This window comes from Pseudorasbora parva, chromosome 25 (assembly GCF_024679245.1).
Source record: "Pseudorasbora parva isolate DD20220531a chromosome 25, ASM2467924v1, whole genome shotgun sequence".
In the NCBI taxonomy this organism is placed as follows: Eukaryota; Metazoa; Chordata; class Actinopteri; order Cypriniformes; family Gobionidae; genus Pseudorasbora; species Pseudorasbora parva.
The window spans coordinates 30,138,310-30,165,087 of NC_090196.1; the positions used below are offsets into that span (position 1 = coordinate 30,138,310).

Sequence of the window (26,778 nt, forward strand, 5' to 3'; positions counted from 1 at the left end):
GACACGCGATGATGGGCTGCCAAGATGACAATGGCCAGCTCTGAAGCATTAAGCTTCAGAACAGCTTTTTGAAATCCTTTTTGTGACGTCATGGGCACTACGTCCATATTTTTTTACAGTCTATAAGTAAAACGAGCGATCACATATAATCATATGCCTTAAACATTAAACATCAACATTAAACATATAAATCAAAACTGCCTAATGTTACTGAATGAAATGTGGACCCAGGACGAGCTACAGGACTGTGAAGCAGTAAGTCTTGATGGACTCGATCTCCTCCATCTGTGTTTGATCATCGTTTTGAATCTGATCTGGATACAGTCTTTCACAAAAATGTGATTTTCTCAGCTTTTTGTTCAAAATGTTGCTTTTTTTATGAAACTTACCCATATTCAAGTTTTGATAAAAAAGGAATACATGAAGCGAGAATAAAACATTTTTTTGTTGATCTTTTGATTTCTTTTGATATATTGCATGCTCAGATATTCATAAAACAAAATATTCTATGGGCTATTTAATTTTGGTGAAAATTGTCAAAAACCCTGGCGGTGACTGGCGACTTTTTTTTTAAACGCTGGCAGGGAAAGAGTTAAACACACATTTTCTTATCCAGAACCGCTAACAGCTTCTGATCATGCTTATCTAGTATGTTTCTCTCAGACTCACCGTCTTTGTCACTGCCCATTGAGCCGGAGGGCGACTGTCCTCGGTATGGCTGTGTGAGAGACACAGTAATGATTACTAACGGCATTTAACATTCACTTAAATCAAACTGGGTTCAGCGGGTTTGTTTACCGGACTGTAAGGTGTTACTGGACTGTAGGGCGGGTCACTCATGATTTGAGGGTCCTCGAGTTTGACCACATCCAGGATATTATAGGGCACGAATCCCGCCTGACCACTTCTGTTCCTCAACTTCCACCACTGCTTGTCATCCTCCAACACCTTAAAAAATACATTGCTTAGTTCTTTCAACTTTCAATACAACTCAACAGAAATTGTGTTGCATACAGTAAGAGAATAAAACTATGAAATACATTTTTGATGAGAAATGTTTGAGTTCATATTAAGATCTTTTGATTGGTATATGTTGGCACATCAGAGCACAATCTGAGACCTTGACATTTCTTATGCTTCAAATGCTCTGTTTAATCTCATTGCTGTATTTGAGGTATTAATGAGATGTCATTTGTGATCTTCATACCTCTAGAATTTCGTCCTGCAGCACTGACAGCTCGTTGGCATTACGTGCCACAAAGTGATAGCGGATTTTTGCATACTTCCGAGGAGCAGGAGCAGGAGCTGTCGAGAAAGACCTGAGAAAAATGTGAGCGCAACAAGCTGATCAGAAAAATCTTTATATGGATCAAATGTCAGAACTGTGTGCCACACTAAAAATTGGAAGTTGTCACAATAATTTAAGAACATTTCCCTTTATTTGATGTTTGAACTACTATATAAAAGGAAATTAAAAGAAATGGCCAAGGCTCATTGATCCACGTGGTGAGCGAAGGCTGGCCTGTGTGGTCCGATCAAATAGACGAGCTACTGGAGCTCAAATTGCTCAATAGTTAATGCTGGTTCTGATAGAAAGGTGTCAGAATACACAGAGCATCAGTTTGTTGTGTATGGGGCGGCATAGCCGCTGACCAGTCAGGGTGCCCATGCTGACCCCTGACCCCGCCGAAAGCACCAACAGTGGCACGTGAGCATCACAACTGGACCTGGAAGAAGGTGGCCTGGTCTGAGGAATCACGTTTTCTTTTACATCACGTGGATGGCCTGGTGTGTGTGTGTCGATTACCTGAGGAACACATGGCCCCAGGATGCACTATGGGAAGAAGGCGAGCCGGCGGAGGCAGTGTGATGCTTTGGGCAATGTTCTGCTGGGAAACCTTGAGTCCTGCCATCCATGTGGATGTTACTTTGACACGTACCCCCTAACTAAGCATTGCTGCAGACCATGTTCACCCTTTCATGGAAACGGTATTCTGATGGCTGTGGCTCTTCCAGCAGATAATGCTCCTGACACAAAGCAAAAATGGTTCAGGAATGGTTTGAGAAGTACAAGTGTGAGGTGTTGACTTGGCCTCCAAATTCCCCAAATTTCAATCCAATCGAGCTTCTGTGGGACCTGCTGAACAAACAAGTCCGATCCAGGGAGGCCCCACCTCGCAACTTATAGGATGTAAAGGATCTGCTGCTAACATCTTGGTGCCAGATACCACAGCATATTAGGAAGGTGGTCATAATGTTATGCCATCCTGTGTATAATTTATTATATTATATTTTATTTAATTGCTTTTCAGTTAAATCCAATAAAAAGCAGATTTGTGGAACATCAACATTGTTTTGGCCCAAAGAAATTGTAATTGATAAAATGAATAAAATGACAATAAAACATTTGACAACTTACCTTAACCTGACATTTACTGAAAACACATCAACCTGAACACAGTTCAACCTTTTAGATTCAATTTACTATCATAGTTGACTCTTGTCTAAATGTATGTCAGTCTGGTTTTATTTTGTGCATTTGTTACTCAGTATCTTGTCATTTTAGTTTGAAGGACAGAATTCATATAAAATTCAAGTTTCACGTAATTCTAATTTACTCAAAATCTCACAGTTACTCAGATATAAGCCACTTGACTAACTTACCCATTTGAAGAGAGCGATGACTGTGATCCAAAGAACTGACATAAAAAAAAAGGAAAAGAGGGTATCCATTTAACACAGAGAATAGATTTTCACACAGAAAAGACTGATGCTGCATCCGAAACCGTATACTGTCTGAGTAGGTAATACATTTGAATTCACTTCACAACTGGCCAATCTTGGCAGCGCATCATCGCCCGGATAACAGAAAATGGGCAAAGAGGCGGGATATGGGCGGAGCTTAGGTGACGCAAAGACTAACATACAGCGGATAAATGGCTATCCACATGTCACTCAAAGTGGCCACGCCCCTAATTATGCAGAACTTTAAGGCTTTATATAATGTAAACGAATGACGAAAAAATTCACCCCCTCACAGTCGTCATGAAGGGCAAAATTAGCTGTATAGACCAAAACCACAATTTGTACCAGGCTTAACATGGAGCTCAATGAGATTCTGCTCCTTCTGAAGCCTGTCCCTAATGGCCAGTCGAGGAATTGCAGTTTAAGTTACTTCCGTATTGGCTTCAACAGAAACTGGGGGAGGTTGCCGCTTGGTTTAACCACAGCATCATTAATGGAGTCATGTTTCTCTCTCACCTCATTTGTCCTGTATTCTGGCTGTGCTGGAGACTTCGGCACACCAGCGCTCTCCGTCTCCCACGGCGACGTGCGAAACAGTTCCACTGGCGGCTCCCAGCCGTTCCGGAACTTTGGGACATACAGAGGAGCGCACTGATCTTTCGGCCAATCAGCTCTAAGATACACAAAGACACACCCAGAATTAGACAACATAGAGACAGAGCCACACGTGTCTGAATCTGAAATCCACGCCCACCGGGGGGAGGATAACAAACCAACAGCCTCTATTGTCTTTCTATTGTGTCAAGCGGTCTCCTTGTCATTTCTGACTTATTACAAAAAATCTAACAATGTCTAAAAGCTGAAATGTGACAAGGTGTACAGAAAACAAGCTAAAAAACGACAGGAAATATAATATATAAAACTGACATTTGAATATTTGACACAATGTTTACTGCACAAGTAGGTAAACTGAGGCATACTGAGTGTCAGGATCCCAAAATTGACCCATTCTTCCTGCTGATTCTTCACTTATTATTGCCCTTTATCCACTTTTGTCTCCTTAAACGCTCGTTTTTTAGGGTCGACAGCTTATAAAAACTTAGTTATGTGTTTTTTAGCTTGTTTGCTGTCAACCTTGTCACAAATAAGCTTTCAGACATTATTCTGTTTTTTGTTATAAGTAAGAAAAGAAAAGGTGACCGTCTTACGCAATACAAAGTCAATGGAAAGCGTTGGTTTGTGAATTCTGATCTGAATTTCAGATCAGGACGACTCATTTAAGCAGTTCAGAATCAATTATTTCTTTTGGAAGACAATAAATATATTTAGCAGACCTTTTGCATCCACAAACAGCTGTATTACACATGACATGAAAGGTGATATCCAAAAAAACCTGATATAATTATTTTATTATTTTTTATTTATCAATTCAAAGGCTGATTTCGGCATTCCCATAAGAGGGAACTACAATCATCTGATACTGATAATCTCGAACTGAACAAACATTGGCTGATGTATCAGCGCGATATATCAGTTTACCACTAACACACACTCCTGTAACACATCTACAGTTGTTGATTGAATCATCACCTGGGCCTCGTCCAACCGTCTCCCAGCAGCTCAAAGATGGTCATCTCTTTGGGAGTCAGGTGTCCTCTCAGGAAGTCCACTGCGTCCCGCGACAGGTGAGGAGAGATGACCACACGCGGCAGCTCGGGACTGCCACAACTCTGCAGTATCTGAATACACACAGATAAAAACACATAACGGATAGTCTGGCTGTACATTTTGATTAAATGAGCCTTTTACAGTTATGCATATTTGCATTATCTTATTGTACCAAGCAGGATGCCCATATAGTTCATATTATTGTTGTTTTATTAGTGAGTACTTCTACTTTAGTTAAAAAAATATAAAAGTGAGCTTAATACGGGGGTGTCTTCAAAGGTAAAAATTACCTAATAAAGTTTAATTTTATGTATCCATGTATGTATGTCTCTATTAAGTCATTCATTTATTTAATTAAATGCAAAGGGTTTTCTTTTGTGGTAGCATTAGCATTAAAGTTTTGGTTTATTCTGTAGTAAACATAAGCATGCATTTTTATAATAAAACCAACAGAAATGTTTGGTTTTCATTAGGATAGCTAGGAAAAGAACTGGTGAATGTGTTCAGTTCCTCACCATTTCCAAAGGTCCAAACAGGAAGTGTATGAGTTCTGAAGCGCTGGGGTTCTGAATGTGTTTCTTCAGTTTGGCCTGTAGAGGGGGCAAAAAGATTGTCAACAGGGTTCACTTACATATTATTGGCCTCTTTGATGACATTGAGCAAAATAAATTTGAGTGCATTCCATTCATGAAAAAAATGGATGAATGCAACAGTTTACAATTTCTTTTACAAACAGTTTGCACAGAAATTTGCTCTGGTTTCTTTCTGCATGCTGTAAAAAGTTAAAGCACATACACAATCTGAATGCAGATATTCCAGATGACCCTTCAAATTAAACCACAGAAAGACTAAACCAAGCAGCTATAGAGTTTTGCGTGATTCAGAGTGCATGTGTGTTTAAGGGCATGCTTTTTTATTCAGAAACAAAGAGGCAGGCGAAACCCACCAGCAGATTGAAAGAGAGTTTCAGCTTCTGAAGACAGTCGATAAACTCTCCTTCTGATGGAGGCTTAGCTCGTAGCGTTAGCATTCCCTCTGAAACACACACATGCAAGTAGCATGAGAATTAAGTTTAGGGAAGCATATGAATGCATTTACATATTTGTTTTCCTAAGCATTAATTAACAATCTTTATTTTAGGAATAAACATATAAAAGCAATTTACCAGACACGTTAAACATGAGTAAATATAAATATATATACCAGCCGGTCCTCTTTTTTTGCTTTTCTTGCTCCTGTTGCGCTGGTTGAGTTGTGCGAAAGCCTCTGCCGCTTTATGAAGACGCGCCACAAAGATCTCAATGTCGTCTAGAGCACAGTTCAGGATTTGCTGAATGACACACACAGAGTGAAAACACACAGCCTGAATTACAGCATTACGTCTGGTCTGATGTAACCACTAATCTGATACACTCAATGGTTGAGTGTGTTTTAGATGTGTGTGCGAGCAGATATCCAGTGTTACGCAGTGACACCGGCACTCACCACGTCCTTCTCGATCCGCTGGGCCAGTTGCATATTGGACTCGGGGTCCTGCATCGACAGTTCTTCTGATTAAAATATAAAACAAACACACACACAGAGGGTTTAGCATTAATGTATTTCCAATAACTGTAAGCATACAAGCGTATTGTGTCTGTGGCACCTTTCATGTCCGTAGCTGCTACTCTGCCCTTGCCCCCAGGGCCAGAACTTCTAGTCTCAGACGGCGGGATAATGGTCTCCCTTTGGCGTTTCATCTTTTCTTGGTTCAACCTGATGGAAGGGAGAGAAAGAGTGAATGTGTGTGTTCCATACATAGTGAACAGCCTACATAGGCAAAATTTTAAGGCATTTCAGGAAGTCCTGAAATCCTTAAAGGGTTAGTTCACCCAAAAATGAAAATTATTTCATTAATTACTCACCCTCATGTCGTTGGACACCCGTAACACCTTCGTTCATCTTCAGAACACAAATGAAGATATTTTTGTTGATGGCTGAGAAAGGCTTCAGAAAGGCCTTCATTGGCATTCAGTACATTTCCACTGACCCACTCACAAGATATAATCCACCAAATTATTGACGTGAACTCGACGCATGCGTGAGAATATGACGCAGCTCCGCCGTTCGAATCTTAGCAAATACATGAACCGGAAGAGCAGGAGCGCCGCTATCGCGTGAGTTCACGTCCGAGACCTACACGCAGGGGCGTTGCCATCTTTTCAGAAGTGAGGGGGACAGAAATGTCGTAATACCCCCCCCCCCCCCCCCTTTTTTTTTGGACCAATATAATTTATCACATCTCTTGCTTTTAATTGGGCAAGATATCAAATACACTGCTGAAAAATAACCAATAATTAATATCTATAATATTATTCTCCTATTTTTTATGCCAATTTTATGATTGGTTTATATACTACAAACAATTGTGCATTAATTCCATAGATTTTATGCAATGTAAAAAAATATAGATATATTCTGATGTAAACCATGCTGTTCTCCATGTTAATATATAGTAAAGTGTGATTTATTCCTGTGATCAAAGCTGAATTTATCATCATTACTCCAGTCTTCAGTGTCACATGATCCTTCACTAATAATTCTCAGATGAGGATCTGATGATCAACACACATTTATGATTATTATCAGTTTTGCTGCTCAAGGTGCTGCTTAATTTTTGTGGAAACCATCTGAACATTTGTGGTAAAATTAAAAAAGAGAGAAATTAATACTTTTATTGATCAGGCATGCATTAAATTGATCACAAGTGATATTTTTAATATTAAAAAAGATAATGTATTTAATAAATGCAAATAAATGCTGTCCATTGAACTTTCTATTCATTAAAGAATCCTGAAAAATAACATGTAGGCTATCATGGTTTCCACAACATTTTTAAGCAGCACAACTGTTTTCAACACAGATAATAATTATAAATGTTTCTTGATTATAAAATTATTTTTTATATCTTATATCTTGATTATATCTTGATTATTATATCTTGATTATAACGATTAGTGAAGGATCTTGTGACACTGAAGACTGGAGTAATGATTATAAATTCAGCTTTGATCACAGGAATAAATTACTATATATTCACATAGAAAAAAAGCTGTTTTAATTTGTAATAATATTTCAAAATAGTACTGTTTTAACTATTTTTGATTACATAAATGCAGCCTTGGTGAGCAGAAGATACTAAACATTAAAAGCTGCATTATTCATATAGCCTACTTTATTGTCAATAAATAGCCTACATTGAGATGACTTGAAAAACACACATAAATAATATATTGTCGCAATCGTCTGATTGTCGTCGTCACGTTTCATCACTCATAACGATTGTTTTCCTTCAGCTCAGCTACAGCTCCAGAGGTATTACCTCTACGAATCCGCTTTTGGACTTTCTGTGAGAGCGCCCTCCTCATATTTAGATTCGAATAAAATTACAGGTCCTGCATAGATAATTTTTTGTCTCTGAATTTAAATCTTGATGTATTCACTTTGGTTTCTATGTAAATACATTTGCCCGTGACCTCAAGAAGCGCGCTCTCAACCGAGATTAGAGAAGGCTGTTTTTAGCGTCCCTGTTAACTTGCCCGCCCTCGCGCAGGTTCGAATCCCGCTCGGAGCGGGTCGACTAGGATCGGTGAGACCCAGTAAAAGTGCGGGGGACGAAAATACATTTTATTAAAAGTGAGGGGGACACGTCCCCCGCGTCCCCCGCGTAATCTACGCCCATGCCTACACGGAAGACAATATCTTGGCAGATAAAGTCATTATTTTGATTTTTTTTTTTGCACACAAAAACTGTTCTCGCCGCTTGGTACAATTATTGTACAGCCCCTGTAGTGAGATGGACTTTGTAACGAAAGTCTTTAGTGCCTTTATGGGTCTTGTGAGTGGGTCAGTGGGAATGTACTGAATGCCAATGGAGGCCTTTCTGAAGCCTTTCTCAGCCATCAACAAAAATATCTTCATTTGTGTTCTGAAGATGAACGAAGGTGTTACAGGTGTCCAACGACATGAGGGTGAGTAATTAATGAAATAATTTTAATTTTTGGGTGAACTAACCCTTTAATGCAACTTGTTCCAAAAGGTTGCCAGCAAGCTTTAAAGATACCTCATTTTAGCCAAATTAGAAACTTTGCCTTCTCAGCATGTATAACTTGCTAATACAAATCCTTAATGCATTGTGACGAACTTAGATGGTGGAGAATGTGGGCAATGCCTATTATAAATATAGTTAATTAAATACTGAATAGAATTAAAATAGTTTACACTCATTTAAGCCTGACTAGCAAATACCTAGAAATGCCCTAAAAGTCAACTTTATTTATAAAGTGCTTTTTTACAATGCCAATTGTTTCAAAGCAGCTTAACAGTGTTAACAGGAAAATGGTGATGTCATCCAGCTCATTTCAATTGTCATATAGCGACAATGCGGGCAGATCACTAATTTAGTCAATATAGTTAGTTTAGTAATTACATTTATTTGGATATTCAGTTTAAATTTTTGTGTCCCTAACTGAGCAAGCAGGGCCAACGGCTACAAAAGCACTCAAACAACCCATAAATCTCCTTTAAAGTGTCATAAAACCACCCTAAAACATCCTAGCAACCACCTAGCAATGGCATAAAACTACACAAACACCATTTCCCTTTAAAGATAGATTATTGTGGCCAAGACATTGTAAGCTTTGTATAATTTTTGAAGACAATCCCTTAATGTATTGTGACGAGCTTAAATGGTGGAGAATGCGGGCAATGCTGATTATAAATATAATTCATCAACACTGAAAATAATCTAAATTGTTTAACCAATTAAAAATTGTCTATTTTATTCTGCATTTGTGTTTGCTATGTATTTTGCCTACTTAGCTTAGCGAAATGCTAACTTTAACAAGCTATTGAAATCAATTGCATGAGGTTGCATTTCAGTTAAGCTGCCTAAGTAGACAGCAAGGCAGATCACTGGGATCTGGAATGGAGCTAATGTGCGTGTGAACAGCTGTACGGTCTTCTTTCTCTGATAACCCTGCAACCGGTTTTTCAGGAAGAAAATCGGACAGCTTCCAAAACACAAGTCTGCATGTAACCAAAGCTCAGTGCTGATACTGTAGCATCCCTAAATAAATGAACAACTATTACACAAAAGATCACAGCAACCTTACGGTAAATGTTTCTTTACTATCTGCCGATACGGTTACGTGTTTTTTAGGGCTTCTCAGTGTCACGATGTACAGTCTGTACAACAGGTAAAAGTGTTGTGAAACTTGGTGTTAAATATTCGGACAAGTAATACGTTAATTAAAAAACACTCAAGTAGTTTTGTGTCCATGAGGTCTGGGTCTCACTTTAGCGTCTGCGGTCGTGTCTTCTTGCCGCGTGTGTTGTCTCCCAGAGCGCTATCAATGTCAGCGTGCACCATCTCGGCCTAAAACACAAACACACACATATGGTTTTAGTGAAAGCAGCTTTTGATAGTAGGGATGTCGTTAAGGTTTTAGCGGTATTACTACTCTTACCAATATTGCTTATCGATCCGGTACTTTAACGGTATTCTTATCAGTTCTTTTTTTAACTTTATTATAATAAATAGAATTTAAAAAATATATATATTTAACATTGCTTTATAATATATAAAATATCTATAGCAAAATAAACAGCAATGTTTAAACAAAACGAATATAAAAAAATCTATCACCAGTGCATTTACAGGCATTTTTTGTTTTATATATGCTCACGATAAGAACAAGAAACAAAGTACAAACAAACGGTCAAATAAATACAGTAAATATACAATAAAACAAAGAAACAAATAAAATATGGTGCTTTAATTTCAGGAAGGTCTACTAACATTTCTGTTTGGGTAATGGCCTACAAAAGATATCTAATAATCAAATAACAAACAACACTGCATAGGTTTCACTGTACAAATTAATAGATTAATGCTTTTTAAAGCAGTGAGCATCTTTCTCTTCACCTTTTGTTGTTTGATTCATATTTAATGACACAATCGTCCAGGTTTATTAGACGCTGCCCCTTTAAGACGGAATGCAGATCTAATAATATACATAATATTTTCTCCCAACTATTAACCCTCATTTAAGACAAGTGAATACTCTCCAAGCGGTCATTTTAAAATAGGCTGTTTGTTGTGTGTATCTGATGGTTTAGACAAGCACACGAAACCTAAAGTATATTTGTAAGCCAAAAGCTATAATGTGCGAGTTGTGGTCGGTTTCAAAGCCCACACACATAAACCACCTTGAAGTTGGGAACTCTTGGGCCAATTATTGTGCTTTTAATAGCTCTATCTATTTATTAACAAACACATCCCGAAATTCAGCAACAGTAGAGACTGCACTTTACAACAATCACTGATTGTGCTGATTCTGACGTTAAGTTTGGGGTTTAGGGGAACCAATGCTCACAGCTGTGAAGGGAAGGAAGTTGCGGAAGACGGAACACAGCATTTTTAATAGTTTTACCTTATATCTATTTATAATTCCTGGCAACCAACATCAAAAATACAATTAGATTAATACCACAGGCCTGAAGTGTAACCAGACTAAACTTCTGTTGGCCATTGTCGTCACTCATTAAGCAGGGACTGTCACGTCGTGCGCGCTTTAGCTCCGCGTGAGAGATCGCTCTCTTTCTCTCTCTCTCTCTCTCTCTCTCTCTCTGCTCTCTCTCTCTCTCTTTCTCTCTCTCTCTCTCTTGCTCTCTCTCTCTCTCTCTCTCTCTCTCTCTCTCTCTCTCTCTCTCTCTCTCTCTCTCTTGCTCTCTCTCTCTCTCTCTCTCTCTCTTCTGGTTTGCGACTAGCAAAAATCTAACACATGGTTTAATACTATTGCTTATAGAAACGGGTTAAATAGTAGGTGTATTTTCTTCATTGCTCCGGTACCGACAGAAGAACCAATAGCATCAGAGCTTATCGATACTGCTGTCTTTCATAATGTAGCACCGGGACTCATTTAATACCGGGATTCAGGACCCATTCCTACTCTATAGTGTTTATCATTATACCGTGAGGGCGTAATTGTTTTCAGGTTTTTCATAATAGTCAGGTATTTCTGGAAAATTAAAGATATAAAATTTCCACAGGCTAAACATTTTGTCTATATGTACATGAGTGTCTATGTTTGCTGCTACTTGGAGATACAACATTTCTTGGAATGTCTGCAAAATAATAAAAGCACATGATGAAACCTAATTTTTATGCATTTCAAAGGTGAGTCTTACCTCCACTTCGTCACAATAGAAGAAGTGAATGTCTGGTTTGTGTTGTTCATTGTCCTGACAGATGAGCATAAGGACGGAGGGGTATCTTGTCTGGTTCAGCAGTGTCTGACAGTGGTGGACTGTGGCTAGGGGAAAGTTTTCAAGCTCTTCCTAAGAGAAAGAGAAACAAAGGTCAGGAGAATTAGACCTTCAAAACAAACTTCAAAATGATCTTACCCTAAATGGCTTGCAAAAAAAAAAAAAAATCTATATTAAATGTAAAAATGAAATGTGTTAAATGTACAAAATAGATCAATATAGTACATAAACATGATTCTTAAATATTCTTAAAAAACTAATAATTTTTATTCTAAAAAATGTTAATGTTTTTTTTCTTTCTTTTTTAATATTTATATTTATTTTGTATATGTATATTTTAATGGAACTGCCAACAATTAAATACACTTAAATTAAATTAAAATAAGGCTGATGACCTTTGTCTCTAAAACAATGATTATAATCATTAATGAGGTCAAAGATCTGGTAATGTTGGCACTTATTGAAGCAGTCACATATTACCTGAATAATGGCGTCACAATAAGACTCATTGCACATGATTCACACGGATGAAATGCTCCCTATCCAGTTATTCCAGATCAGATCGGATTGCACTTGGCCATAGAGTCAGCTTTGTTCAATGGACAGGTGTGGAACATGCTTAAATCGGTTCTCACTGCATGATCTCAATTATGTCTAACTTTTTATTAATAAATAAAGAATTTTAAATGGTAAAAACGTGCAATCTCAGATTTATATTCGATCTTCAATGAGACAAAATGGACCAGATTGAATTTTGAAAAGGGTGCTTGTTAATATTGGAAATTGCTATTGCTATTGGGCAATGTATATTGTGTATTGTAATGTATAGTCAATAGTTGGGTAATAACTGACGTCAGCAGAAAAGGGCAGTACATTATGTAGAAAGATTACAGAGACAAAAATGTTTTTCTTTGAAATGACATATACAAATAAAACTTGAACAATAAGACAAGGAACATGGATTAAGAAAGTAAATAGGGTCCATTTTGATTTCATATTAACTTTACAAAAGTCTATTGTGCTAATTTCTGAATACGTGAACACACAAGGAAAGATCCCACTCACTTTGGTCTCACAGTCCAGGAGTTTGATGGAATTTTCCGTCACCTGCAGCAGCATTTCCTGTGTCCAGATTTTGTCTTTGGAGTCCAGCAGTTTCAGCTTCTTAATGGCATCGTCTACCGTAGCGATGGACTCGGTTTTGTCCATGACGAATGTAGAGAGATGCTGCAAACATACAAATAGACGAGTGTGTCATTGGTAGAATGATGCAATGCAAACAAATGCGATTTGGTTCATCACATCCGATCTGTATGATGGATTGTGGCACTGCTATTTTGCATGTACAGCAAAAGAGATCTATTTATTCAGACTATCTTCTACTCCATAATAATATAATAGTGCTATAGTAATGATGTCAGCACAATGCCAAGAGTTTTTCATACAACAACTGAGCGACAAAAGAACATTTTGGCGAGCCACCTGGGGGAAAATATGCTTTATTTTTGTTTTTTTTAGTTCTGCTCAATTTGTGAAAACAGCTTATAATATAACATGTATAATTATATAACATTATAACATTATAATGATATAACATCTTATAATATAAAAATCTAGAACTCATACAAATATATTTTTGCAACAATATCTTGAATTTTGTGAGCATTTGTATTGATTTTGGTGTCATTTTTGACACAATCCCTCATTTCTGAACCGGCACAATAAATAAATCAAAGTAAAAATAAGATATTGATTGCAACTGAAGCAGGATTTTTTACATCCAATCACATGAATTATGTTAATAAATAATTATTAATTATTATTAAGTAAATAAGTCATTAAATCAGGCAATACACTGGTAATTTAGTACCACCCCAGCAGTTGTGGTCTTGACAGGCCTTGAAACAAAATCCTGAGTCCTCTAAGTCTGAGACCGAGACCGAGACAAGACAGAGTACAAATGTGGTCAAGACTGAGACAAGACCAATACCGTCAAAAAATTGTCTTAAGACCGGTCTCGAGTACTACAACACTACCAAACATTACACGTTTTAACACCAAACTCACTTTATAACATCAGTTGAGTGTTTGAAATAACTTTTGCGATCTGATCTTATCACAGAACGAGGCAGAGCAGACAGTATAATATCTTGTAGTATTCTATAGATTAATTAATGCTAAGTTGATTAGCATTGCATTATAAATATTTTATTTTCATTAACCATTTATGCATATAAATGTATAAAATGTGCAAAATCACTGACTTGTTCATCTATTCTATATTCTCTATACAGTAATGTTTAAGTGACTATAAGAGGAACTTGAACGCATAAAATAAGTGATTTTGGACAATTACAGGCACTTTGGCACAAATATGTTTTAAATATGTTTTGCATCCCAAAGGAAATGCAAAAACTGGAAGTTGATCTGCCTATTTAGACAATTTAGGAGATATTAAACTGTCTAAAACATACATAAATATAGGCTCTTTCTAAATGTCATAGGGTGTTGCTCTGTGTCAGCATCTTAAAAGAATGAATTGTTATGTTGATTGAGTGACTAATGTTAGCACACCTTCTTATAACATTTTTATATCCACTTTAACCACACCTGTGTGTGTGTGTGTGTGTGTGTGTGTGTGTGTGTGTGTGTGTGTGTGTGTGTGTGTGTGTGTGTGTGTGTGTGTGTGTGTGTGTGTGTGTGTGTGTGTGTGTGTGTGTGTGTGTGTGTGTGTGTGTGTGTGTGTGTGTGTGTGTTGGGGGGTGCATTGGTGTTGGTGGGTGTGCATTTACATGTCACAATACTATGTGACAAACAGTGATCCCTACCCATCAAAGAGAACAAATTATTTAAAGCATCATGCATGTTTCATAAGCAGATTAAGTCTTGTCACTATAGTTATATAAGGTAAAGAGATCTCAGCACGGCTGTCGTGGATTAACCAGACAATCCAACCAATAACATGTTTATTGACTCATTTTATCAGAAACAAAAAGACTTTGAAAAGGTGGAAAGATTTTAACAGGATGTAGTCCAACCAGCTTCAACTGCACAAAGGGAAGATTCATTTATATTTGCTTGCTTTGAGATATTTGCATGTACATAAGCTGTTTACAAGAGGGTAGGTCAGTGTTTTTAAAGTTTCATTATAGGTCCTTCAGATCAATGATTTGCTTTCTGGGCTTTTCAAAGTGCCAGAACAAAAATAGTTTTCTAAGAAAGGGGGAAAAAACACTCATACACTCATGCACAGCAGCAAGCACCCAACCTATCACCTTGCCTAAAACCACTCAAAAAGCCTAGCAACCACCTATAATTCCCTTAAGAGCACTCAAGTACCAAAGGCAACCCCATAGCAGTGGCCTAAAAAAATGCTCAAAACCCTAGTAACCAGTTATCAATCCCTTAAAGCCACTCAAACACCATAGCAACTAGCTATCAATGACCTAAAACCCTAAAACACCCTAGCAACTACCTACAATTGCACTAAAACCACTCAAGTACCCTAAAAACTAGATAGCAAAGACCTAAAATCACTCAAACACCCTAGCAACCCCCTAGCAGTGGCCTAAAATGTCTCAAACACTCTACCAACTAGCTATCAATTAACTAAAACCCCTCAAATATCATAGCAACTAGCTATCAATGACCTAAAACACTCAAACACTCTAGCAAACCACCTATAATTGCCCTAAAACCACTCAAACACCCAAACAACTAGCTATCAAAGACCTAAAATCACTCAAACACCCTAGTAACCCCCTTAGAGTGGCCTAAAATGTCTTAAACCCCCTAGAAACCTGCTATATATGAACTAAAACCACTCAAATACCCTGGCAACTAGCTATCAATGACCTAAAACACTCAAACACCCTAGCAACTAGCTATCAATACCTAAAACACTAAAACACCCTTGCAAACCACCTATAATTGCCCTACAATCACTCAAGCACAATTAAAACCTCCTAGTAGTGGCCTAAAATCACCTAAATACCCTAAAAACTAGCTATCAAAGACCTAAAATCACTCAAACACACTAGCAACCCCCTAGCAGTGGCCTAAAATCACTCTAACACCCTAGTAACCAGTTATAAATCCCTTAAAGCCACTCAAACACCATAGCAACTAGCTATCAATGACCTAAAACCCTCAAACACCCTAGCAACTACCTACAATTGCCCTAAAACTACTCAAGCACCCTAAAAACTAGTTAGCAAAGACCTAAAATCACTCAAACACACAAGCAACTAGCTATCAATGACCTAAAACCCCTCAAACACCCAAGCATCTAGCTATCAAAAACCTAAAATCACTTAAACACACTAGCAACCCCCTTACAGTGGCCTAAAATGTCTTAAACACCCTAGAAACTTGCTATCAATGAACTAAAACCACTCAAATACCATAGCAACTAGCTATCAATTACCTAAAACACCCAAACACCCTAGCAACTAGCTATCAATTACCTAAAACCCTAAAAAAAAAAAAAACTTGCAAACCACCTATAATTGCCCTACAATCACTCAAGCACCATTGAAACCTCATAGTAGTGGCTTAAAATCACCAAAATACCCTAAAAACTAGCTATCAAAGACCTAAAATCACTCAAACACACTAGCAACCCCTAGCAGTGGCCCTCAAATCAATCAAACACCCTAGCAAACCCTAGCAGTGGCATACAATGTCTCAAACACCCTAGCAACTAGCTATCAATTAAATAAAACCACTCAAAACCTTACCTACTACCTAGACTTGCCCTAAAACCACTCTTAACGCAATCACCTATAATTGCCCTTAAACCACTCATGCAACCAGCTATCAATAACATTAAACCACAGAAACACCCTAGCAGCCCAATAGCAGAGGCCTAAAACCTTTCAAACACCCTAGCAACCAGCTGTCAATGACCTCAAACCACTCAAGCACTCTAGCAACCACCTTGTCTTGCTATCACCAGACCAAGCTCAATTTAAGATTGAACACTTGTCTGGGGAGTCTGCTCTGTATTTTCTACTGCAGAGGAGGTCTGATAAACAAGCATTATTCAAATGACTCTGTATGCAATTGGATAGTCCTTCAACAAATCAGACCACAAGAGGCGTGATCAACGGGCAACGACCCATCATTTCTCTACCCGTTATCGTGTTAAACCCGCCAATAGTGTGCCAAGTGGATAAGTCAGTTTGTGATTGGTTCCCGCAAAAGTGTAACAGAAGGACTAGAAATGAATGTACAGGTTTCCAGACTGAGTTGCAGAGCGAAATCAAATCGCCGGCAGATCAGGCTCGGTTTACCCTGTCTATCAACCACCTAGAATTGCCCTAAACTCACTCAAGCACCCTAGCAACCAGTTATCAATAGCATAAAACCCCACAAACACCATAGCAACCTCCTAGCAGTGGCCTAAAACCTCTCAAACACCCTAGCAACCAGCTATCAATGACCTAAATTCACCCATAGCAACTTAAAAACAACCTAGAATACATTAGCATATTGGCAGTGAGTTCTTCTACACAGACATTTTCTTTAGATAAAATGTAAAAATCTTATCATGTACATCACTTTCAAGACCTTCTAAAATCTTTTTGTTCCTTTGGCCAATTTGTAATAAATTGAGTTGACATTTTTTAGACTGAAAAGATTAAGTTTTGCTTAGATTTGTAATACTGTGAATGTGATTTAGAATAAAAGCCTTATGTGCCTAAACTCAGATCATGATACTTCTGATATGGCAAAAGTGTGTAAGTATTTGAGACCTGATAATGACAGCTGCGGGCGTAGGCGTTTTATCAACATTATGCGTGTATGAGAGTGAGAAAAAGAGATAAGAGAGACAATATAGCCAATAAGTGAAGGGTGAAAGTGAGGAGAAATACATTAAGGAAAATAATGCATCTAGATCAGAACAAAGTTCACCAGAACGTCTCGAATCAGACCTGGATCAACGTGCAGGTTGATTAGCGTTTGCGGAAATGTAAGCACTTGTTCTGCTGGGGTTCTTTCAGGTTGCAGGTACATACAACCAGCTATCCAAAACATGAAACCATACAAACACCCTAGCAACCACCTTACCACCTTAAAAACACACAATCAACCTAGCAACCCCCCTAGCAGTGACCTAAAACCTCTCAAACACCCTTGCAACCAGCTATCAATGACATAAAACACCTCAAAAACCCTAGCAACCCCCTAGCAGTGGCCTAAAACCTCTCAAACACCTTAGCAACCCCCTAGCAGTGGCCTAAAACCTCCCAAACACCTTAGCAACCAGCTATCAATAACCTAAAACCATTCAAACACCCTACCAACCACCTAGAACCACCTAGCAACCCCCTAGCAGTGGCCTAAAACCTCCCAAACACCTTAGCAACCAGCTATCAATAACCTAAAACCATACAAACACCCTTGCAACCACCTTACCACCTTAAAAACACTCAATCAACCTAGCAACCCCCTAGCAGTGACCTAAAACCTCTCAAACACCCTTGCAACCAGCTATTAATGACATAAAACACCTCAAAAACCCTAGCAACCCCCTAGCAGTGGCCTAAAACCTCTCAAACACCTTAGCAACCCCCTAGCAGTGGTCTAAAACCTCCCAAACACCTTAGCAACCAGCTATCAATAACCTAAAACCATTCAAACACCCTACCAACCACCTAGAACCACCTAGCAACCCCCTAGCAGTGGCCTAAAACCTCCCAAACACCTTAGCAACCAGCTATCAATAACCTAAAACCATACAAACACCCTTGCAACCACCTTACCACCTTAAAAACACTCAATCAAACTAGCAACCCCCTAGCAGTGACCTAAAACCTCTCAAACACCCTTGCAACCAGCTATTAATGACATAAAACACCTCAAAAACCCTAGCAACCCCCTAGCAGTGGCCTAAAACCTCTCAAACACCTTAGCAACCCCCTAGCAGTGGCCTAAAACCTCCCAAACACCTTAGCAACCAGCTATCAATAACCTAAAACCATTCAAACACCCTACCAACCACCTAGAACCACCTAGCAACCCCCTAGCAGTGACCTAAAACCTCCCAAACACCTTAGCAACCAGCTATCAATAACCTAAAACCATACAAACACCCTTGTAACCACCTTACCACCTTAAAAACACTCAATCAACCTAGCAACCCCCCAGCAGTGACCTAAAACCTCTCAAACACCCTTGCAACCAGCTATCAATGACATAAAACCACTCAAAAACCCTAGCAACCCCCTAGCAGTGGCCTAAAACCTCTCAAACACCTTAGCTACCCCCTAGCAGTGGCCTAAAACATCTCAAACACCTTAGCAACTATGTAACAATGACCTAAAACCACTCAAACACCCTAGCAACCACCCAGAACCACATAGCAACCCCCTAGCAGTGGCATAAAACCTTTGAAACACCCTTGCAACTCCCTAGCAGTGGCATAAAACCTCTCAAACACCCTAGCAACCAGCTATCAATGACCTAAAACCACTCACACTATCTAGCAACCACCCAGAACCACCTAGCAACCCCCTAGCGGTGGCCTAAAACCTCCTAAAAACACTAGCAACCAGCTATCAATAACCTTAAACCATTCAAACTCCCTAGCAACCACCTAGAGCCACCTAGCAACCCCCTAGCAGTGGCCTAAAACCCCCCAAACACCTTAGCAACCAGCTATCAATAACCTAAAATCATTCAAACACCCTAGCAACCACCTAGAACCACCTAGCAACCCCTAGCAGTGGCCTAAAACCTCTTAAACACCCTAGAAATTCCCTAAAACCACTCAAGCAGCCAAGCAGCTCTGCAAAAAAAAGATGCAGTGTAGTGCATCAGTGCATTTCGACCAATCCAATTTGAGGATCAAAACTAGCCATTGTATAATGCAGATTTCAGATTGCGTTATCTTGGTCGACAACAGCTCCAATGGAGGTTAACGCTGCCCTGACAAATCTGATCAAGTGACCTGATTGCTTTATTACGATATCAAGTCATCAGTTGAAGCATGTTAAATATTAAACCAAACTCTCATTGGTGAGGCTTAGCTAATCAGTCAGCTTAGGGAGAAGAAACAGAATTAAAAGAGCATCTCACTCACCTGCACATGGTACTGTGACGTCTCCTGCATGATGACATTTGAGTTTGAGTACTTCTTTCGTTGTTCTAAAAGAAATAGAGACAAAAAATGACATATGAGACACACAGACGTGCTAGAGGAAAAAGACACTATCTTGAGTTCCTCGTATGCAAAGTAAGATATTCACGAAACAAAAATAAATACTCAAGCTGTATGTGCATAAAAACACACACTAACCTGAAGAGTGCCACATTTTGGTGTATGGACCGTCTCTAGATCACTTAAGTAAGATGTTTAATGTACATGAACAGACAAACTGATGAAACACCGACATTTGCATTATAATAGATTCCATGAAACACCCCAAGCATCAATGGAGTTAGCGAAACGATGCTTGTTTACAAGTCAAAATCATTTGAGATGAGACTCATTACAGGCATTAAAATTCTCTTACCTGTCAGACCAATGGATTAAAATTCAACTTCCTGTCTAGAAATCTGTATTAAACGTCTCCATTGTGTTATAAACATCTGTTGGCTTCCAACCGAGCAGTAATGCTTGAACCGATGGACTTACGTAGAGGAAATGTTCTGACAGGCTGGAATCGAGTTTCACCTGCCTCTTTTATGTGAGGTCAAAGGTCAAGCCGTTTAACACATGTAAACCCTCCCTCCCCTCTCTGTCTATGACTTCAATATCATATCGCTGTTTGTTTTACAGCAGTCCTAAATCAGCTCAGCGCTGCGTGTTGCACAAACACTCGACTTCACGTTTGCTTTAGAACGGATCGAGTCACACCAAAATGTCCGTGCTCATGTGTTGCTCTTTTATTGAGACAAACTTTGGTGGCTTTTGCACAGTTTGAGACATTCTTGAGATCTTTTCTGACCTCAAGAGGAGAAATATCATTTTGATTTTGTGAGGCGTCTCTCTTGGGCAACACTTGAAGACTACAGTAAATGTCTCAGATAAGGTTTAGAAGGCATTTTACAGACATATTAAGTTTAGTTCAAGGTTAAAGCGCATAATCAAAGGCGATTCTCTGTTGAAAACATGTTTTAGTTCAGATCTGTGTTTATAGTATTCTTCTGACTTCTAGTTATAGAGTTCTAGTTCGCTGTAAGAATAGTGATAACAGGTTATGGTGTGTTTAAAATAGTTACATAAACACCAGTATGGATGAGTGGCATGATGTCATGGAGACAGGATGTTTTTGAGAGTTTGTCACTCTCTATTTATAAGCCAATCAAATGTGATATTGGAAATATTAATGAATCACTGCAGCTGATCACTAAACATAGTGATGGAATGCCAACAGAGACTTTTTATACATTATATTACAATTATTGGCACATTTAGACTTTTTATGTTATTTTTCTTAATTACTTAATTTAATTATTATTTAATTTATTTTTATAACCAAAAATATTTCTGTATGCTCAATTGTTTTGATAGCTATTTTCCTATTTTTAATGATGATGCATTATATTTTATGAAATTAAATTATTTTGGAAATATCATTAATTGTAATAAAATTCAATGAAATTAATGCACTATAACACCCGAGACACAAATGTCAAATATACACAAATACAAATAGTGCTATTTACAACACTAACCAACCACACATACACAAATAATACTAACAATAATACAAACCCTACAATGATGTTTAAATTTGTTAAAATTATTTAATATTATTCTTTAAATCAAATTAGAATAAATAAATAAATAAATAAATAAATAAATAAATAACAGTTAAAAACATTTAGTTAAATTATTTTGGAAATATCAATATTTGTAATCAAATTTAATGAAATTCATGAACTAACCAAATACACAATAATACTAACCCTACAATGCCATTCATTTATCTATTTCTATAATTTTCATTTCTATAATTTTATCTATTTAATATTATTCTTTAAATTAAATAAAAATAAAAATAAACTAAATTTAATTTAATAGCTACAAGTAATATTTCCCAAAAAAGGAAATCAAATAAAATTAATTAAATAAATAAATAAATAAGCAAGCAAACAAACAAATAAACAAATAAATAAATTAAATGACATTTTCGAAGTGTTTTTACTTGTAACAATTAAATTAAATTTGTGAACTATAAGAGCAGAGAAATGTTCTAGGGTTGTAAATACTATATGCCGTTTGTTTGTTTGTTTATTTATTTATTTATTTATTTACACAAATATAAATAATGTAATTGACAACACTTACCATATACACACTAACCTTAAAATACTGTAAAAAAATAATTAAGGTTGCTCCCAACCTTTTGAATAATTTTGGTGCACTTTTTTGCACCAAAATTGCATAGGCCTACCATTACTGCACTAATACTGTGTCGCGCGAGAGAGAGACAGAGATAGAGGGAGAGAGGGTCATCGCCCTGTGTGAGTCCCTGGGGTTAAATGACCAGAGCTAATCATTACCTCTAAATGAGCACATGTTCTTATCAGCTGCTTCACGGGATCACATATCAGAGGTACATTCTCTCACAGCCCCTCCTCCGTTTATCTCTCTCTCCATCTCTCCAGGAAGTCTTCTTCACACTCTTTCCTCTCTTCCTGTTGCATGGAGAGAGTCCGAACGGTTTGCGCCACGGCATCTTTGTGTAAGTCGAGCTGCACGCATGCGTTATTCATGTCTGACATTTACTCCAAACGCTTCACAGCATGTCGACAGCTCACGACGAGCGAGATCTAAACGCCGCGTGGGACCAACTCCAGCCTCTCACGGCCGAGAGGGATTCTGGGTCGACGATTATTGTGCTCATTTAACACTCGCAATTAAACTCACACCTGCAGTTTACCTGAGACGAACCTCGGCCGACTCTTCTGGTAACTGAAGCTCCACTAAAGAAAATGTGATCTCTTTAATATATTGAGTGTATCAGACAGAAATTAAATGAAGTCTTCGGCTAAATTTTACACCTGAGAAAAATATTTCGAGGTCACTATCATTATTTTGCTTTAGGAATTTCAGGAGAAATGTCTAAGTTAAAGTTACTTGAAAATAAGTTTGAACTCCTGAGCTACCGGTATGTGAACTTCTGAGCAATATTTTCTTTTTGCTCTGGGTAATAAAGTTATTTCTTGTATTTATTTATTTATTATTATTATTTTTTATAAATAGAAAAGACCCTGGTTAAATAAAGGTTAAACAAATAAAACAAAATAAATGAAAAATTAAAATATTTTTAGGTATAACTGTGACTATCACATTTATTCTCTTAACAGTGTTTACACTCAAGTTTCAGCACTTTACAGCACATAAAATTCAGTTTAAACAGGATAAAAAGACGAAGTTGAAAATCTCTACGCTGGAAACCTTTGACCCTCATATACAAACATGTTTGAACACACACACACACACACACATCAGGCAAGCTGTTGTCCTAACGTGACTGCTGGAGGTCTAGTAACGCAATCTGTCTCACCTCTCTGTCACTCAGCGTCTCTCACCTCTGCGTGTCTCTCACCTGTCTCTCTTTCACAATATACACAACTGTCTCTCTCTGTTTGGACTCCATTTAGTTTAATCGTTTATACAAAAAACTGACACATTTTTTTTTATTGTGCTTCGGAACGACATGATGAGGATACTGTCGCTTTTTATGAACTATCCCTTTAACAAAACACCAATAATTTGTTTTATAAACACTACCATTCAGTGGTTAGAGGGCTTGATAGCATTTGTACAATGTTTTTGAAAGTCTCTTTTGCTCACCAAGGCTGCATTTATTTGATAAAATATACAGTAAAAACTGTTAAATATTGATCAGAAAGCTAAATTTTCAGCATCACTACTCCAGTCTTTAGTGTCACATGATCCTTCAGAAATCATTCTCATATTCCCCTCTCTCTCTCTCTCTCCCTCTCTCTCTACTTCTCTCTACTCGTCTCTATTGTGCCTGGGCCCCATGGATGGCTCGGACGGCCCGGTCCTGTGGGGTTGCCATGTTGGTTTGGTGTCGGCCGGTCCGGTGGGGTATCTGCGGGTTCTAGGGCCCCCATGGGGCCCCCCTCCCCACTCAGGCATGCGCGCGCCACACCCTGGTAGCACTCAACACGCCTTACTCTCTTTTAAATGCTCTACACATTAGGCTAGACACATCATATTTCTACCAATAACAAGAATAAAAATCAAAATAGGGTATGTGAGATGTACATGTGGATGCCTTAGCAGGTGTTTCACTGTACACCTCACTTCTTTTAATGCACAGAGAAAGCATATATCCACTAATACATAGGGGGAGTGCGTTGTGCAGGAAGGGGGGATCTGGGTAGATACTCACCCTGCATATCCACTTCTTTTAATGCAGTACATCTGACAAGCCCATAATTTAGTAATTCACACTCATACATAGGGCGAGAGTAGTATGTTGAGAATTGGCTATGGGGTTGGGGCGTGGTAGATCCTGGGGGGGGAGGGGGTTGTGTGCTGTGGGCCTGATGGCACGCAGGGCCTCCCCTCTGCTGCCCCACCATGGTATACCCTGTGCGGGGACCGGAGAGCACTGTGGCTTTGTATGGGTGACCAGGCAGTCTGAATTCAGCTTTTTACAGTTCACCCCCCCCCCACCCCCCCCACCCCACCCCCCCCTCACACACACACACACACACACACACACACACACACACACTGCTTCTTCACTCCTGGCATTTTTTTTTTTTTTTTCCTTACTTAATTTTTGCCATTTCATTCATATCTAGAATCAACCTGTATGCAATAACACTCAGCCTTTATATTTGTTGTTAATGTTATTTCCTATCAAGATAATATTCTAATATTATGTGTAATACATGTGTCTATTGTATTGTTATAGTTTGTTTGTAAATAAAAAAAGAAAAAAAAAAAAAAAAAAAAAAGAAATCATTCTCATATGAGGATTTGCTGATTATTAATGTTGAAAACAGTTGAGCAGCTTCATATTGTTGTAGAAACCACATTACATTATTTATCAATTTAATGCAATTTAAAATAAAAAATAAAAATTGTAATAACCTCAACAAGATTTCTCAACCACCTGTCATACAGAGACGCTTTTTACGAAAGAATGCGCAATATATCGGCCACCTTATCGGTATCGGCCGATGTATGTTTATTTTGAATAATATCAGCTGGATAGGAAAATTTGGCCGATATATTAAAGCTGAAAAGTTAATTAGTGAAAAATTATTTCCTTCAGCTGAAACACTTTGCACTGTTCACCATGATGGGTTTGAATTGCTAGAAATATGATTGAAATGACTGTGAAATACAGTAAAGTGTAACGTGCAGCACAAGTGTGTTATACAGGACGTTATTTCTGTTTTTAATGGAGATAATCTTTTTTTTTTTTATTAGGCTCTCCGAAAAATATATACAAATTTGGATTTATCAGCATATATATATAACTGATATCGGTTTTCAAATATAAAGATCTATCGGTTATCAAAATTCAGGTCTTCAATTGAAAATTTTCAAGTGACTGATCACATCTCAATTTTTTAGTAGGCCAAATTGAATTTCTGTGAATTAAATTGCATCAATTCACAGAATTTACATTTGGCCAACTGAAAAATATAACGATAATTGATATATTTTAGGGATGCACCGAATCGAGGTTCGGCCGAATACCGAATACACTGGTTAAGATTCTGCCGAATCTGAATACCGAATACCGAATCCAACTCCCATCCTCCGTCCATTATCACAGTAAACACATTAATGACATAAACAACGTCCTTACATTGACATAACATAAACTTACACAAATCCTTGGTTCACCCGTGCTCATATATTATCAGCATCAGTTTTCCGAGAGAAACAGCAGCCGTCCCACTCCGAGAGAAACAGCATCAGCCGTCCCACTCCGAGAGAAACAGCATCAGCCGTCCCACTCCGAGAGAAACAGCATCAGCCGTCCCACTCCGAGAGAAACAGCATCAGCCGTCCCACTCCGAGAGAAACAGCATCAGCCGTCCCACTCCGAGAGAAACAGCATCAGCCGTCCCACTCCGAGAGAAACAGCATCAGCCGTCCCACTCCGAGAGAAACAGCATCAGCCGTCCCACTCCGAGAGAAACAGCATCAGCCGTCCCACTCCGAGAGAAACAGCATCAGCCGTCCCACTCCGAGAGAAACAGCATCAGCCGTCCCACTCCGAGAGAAACAGCATCAGCCGTCCCACTCCGAGAGAAACAGTTCGGTTCAAGACGACGCTATCACGCATGCAGTATCTCAGCTCACCGGCTCTCACAGCAAAACATGTCTCAGTTCAGTGAACTGTTGGAGTTACAACATATACTTCAAGATATTAGTTTATTTCTAGTCTGAGGGACTGTCACTCATGTCAGAAAGTGAGTAACTATAGTAACTTGTGGGATCAGCGCTGATTTGAGACGCGAACCGTTTAGAACGAGTCAGTCCGATTTGGTGAACTGGTTCGACCGGATCATTAAAAAGATCCATTTAAAAAGAACGATTCGTTCGCGAACCGGACATCACAGCGGCTATTGTTTAGGGTTCTTGCCACCACGAGACAAATCGGCATTGCAAATTGAACATATAGCTCGACTTGAATTGCCTTCTTGTGACTGAAAGTACTGCAAAACAACATTTTCTGTTCACAAGTTCCATTTTCACTTTCTCACAGCCTACTGCATTCGAACGGTCCACCTAGTAAACACGTTGCCATAATCAACCGCGGCATCATGTTCGACCAGTATCGTGTAGTGCAAGCGGGTTCGGTTTTCGTTGGAAAAAAATTCTAAGGTTCGGCAGAAACCGAACCCAGTCAAAAAGCCCAATATTCGGCCGAATCCGAACCCGAATCCTGGATTCGGTGCATCCCTAATATATATATATATATATATATATATATATATATATATATATATATATATATATATATATATATATATATATATATATATATATATATATATATATATATATATATATATTGGCCGATACATCAACATTTTTAT

At 38.3% G+C, this 26,778-nt stretch overlaps 2 protein-coding genes across 5 annotated transcripts in view; one reads left to right on the top strand and one right to left on the bottom strand.

Annotated features, from left to right (window-relative positions):
• eps8l2 (EPS8 signaling adaptor L2) overlaps positions 1-26,778 on the bottom strand; it is a 63,140-nt gene that overhangs the window by 2,999 nt on the left and 33,363 nt on the right. For all 3 annotated transcript variants that reach the window (XM_067436934.1, XM_067436933.1, XM_067436932.1), the window contains 15 exons: positions 19,808-19,872; positions 12,787-12,948; positions 11,644-11,793; positions 9,750-9,829; positions 6,059-6,168; positions 5,899-5,963; positions 5,617-5,743; positions 5,360-5,448; positions 4,929-5,003; positions 4,336-4,484; positions 3,262-3,418; positions 2,665-2,699; positions 1,208-1,319; positions 799-948; positions 670-718 (listed from right to left, as the gene is read on the bottom strand). In XM_067436934.1, the coding sequence (XP_067293035.1) occupies positions 670-718; positions 799-948; positions 1,208-1,319; positions 2,665-2,699; positions 3,262-3,418; positions 4,336-4,484; positions 4,929-5,003; positions 5,360-5,448; positions 5,617-5,743; positions 5,899-5,963; positions 6,059-6,168; positions 9,750-9,829; positions 11,644-11,793; positions 12,787-12,948; positions 19,808-19,872 (1,575 nt within the window). The remainder of the gene's footprint in view (positions 1-669; positions 719-798; positions 949-1,207; positions 1,320-2,664; positions 2,700-3,261; positions 3,419-4,335; positions 4,485-4,928; positions 5,004-5,359; positions 5,449-5,616; positions 5,744-5,898; positions 5,964-6,058; positions 6,169-9,749; positions 9,830-11,643; positions 11,794-12,786; positions 12,949-19,807; positions 19,873-26,778) is intronic.
• On the top strand, positions 21,969-26,495 carry LOC137065065 (serine/arginine repetitive matrix protein 1-like). 2 transcript variants are annotated; one of them, XM_067436628.1, is made up of 2 exons: positions 21,969-22,644; positions 25,597-26,495. In XM_067436628.1, exons 1-2 carry the CDS (start codon positions 22,251-22,253, stop codon positions 26,118-26,120), a joined length of 918 nt encoding a protein of 305 aa, XP_067292729.1. In that variant the 5' UTR covers positions 21,969-22,250; the 3' UTR covers positions 26,121-26,495. The 2 variants fall into 2 exon arrangements, with proteins under 2 accessions (XP_067292729.1, XP_067292730.1); XM_067436629.1 differs by having other exon boundaries at positions 21,969-22,418.

Excerpts from the sequence above, each read along its gene's own strand:
- LOC137065065 (XM_067436628.1), top strand. The coding sequence starts at position 22,251 with ATGTTCTTATCAGCTGCTTCACGGGATCACATATCAGAGGTACATTCT. Across the intron at positions 22,645-25,596 it reads AACCTCGGCCGACTCTTCTG|CATCAGTTTTCCGAGAGAAA; the intron begins GTAACTGAAGCT and ends ATATATTATCAG.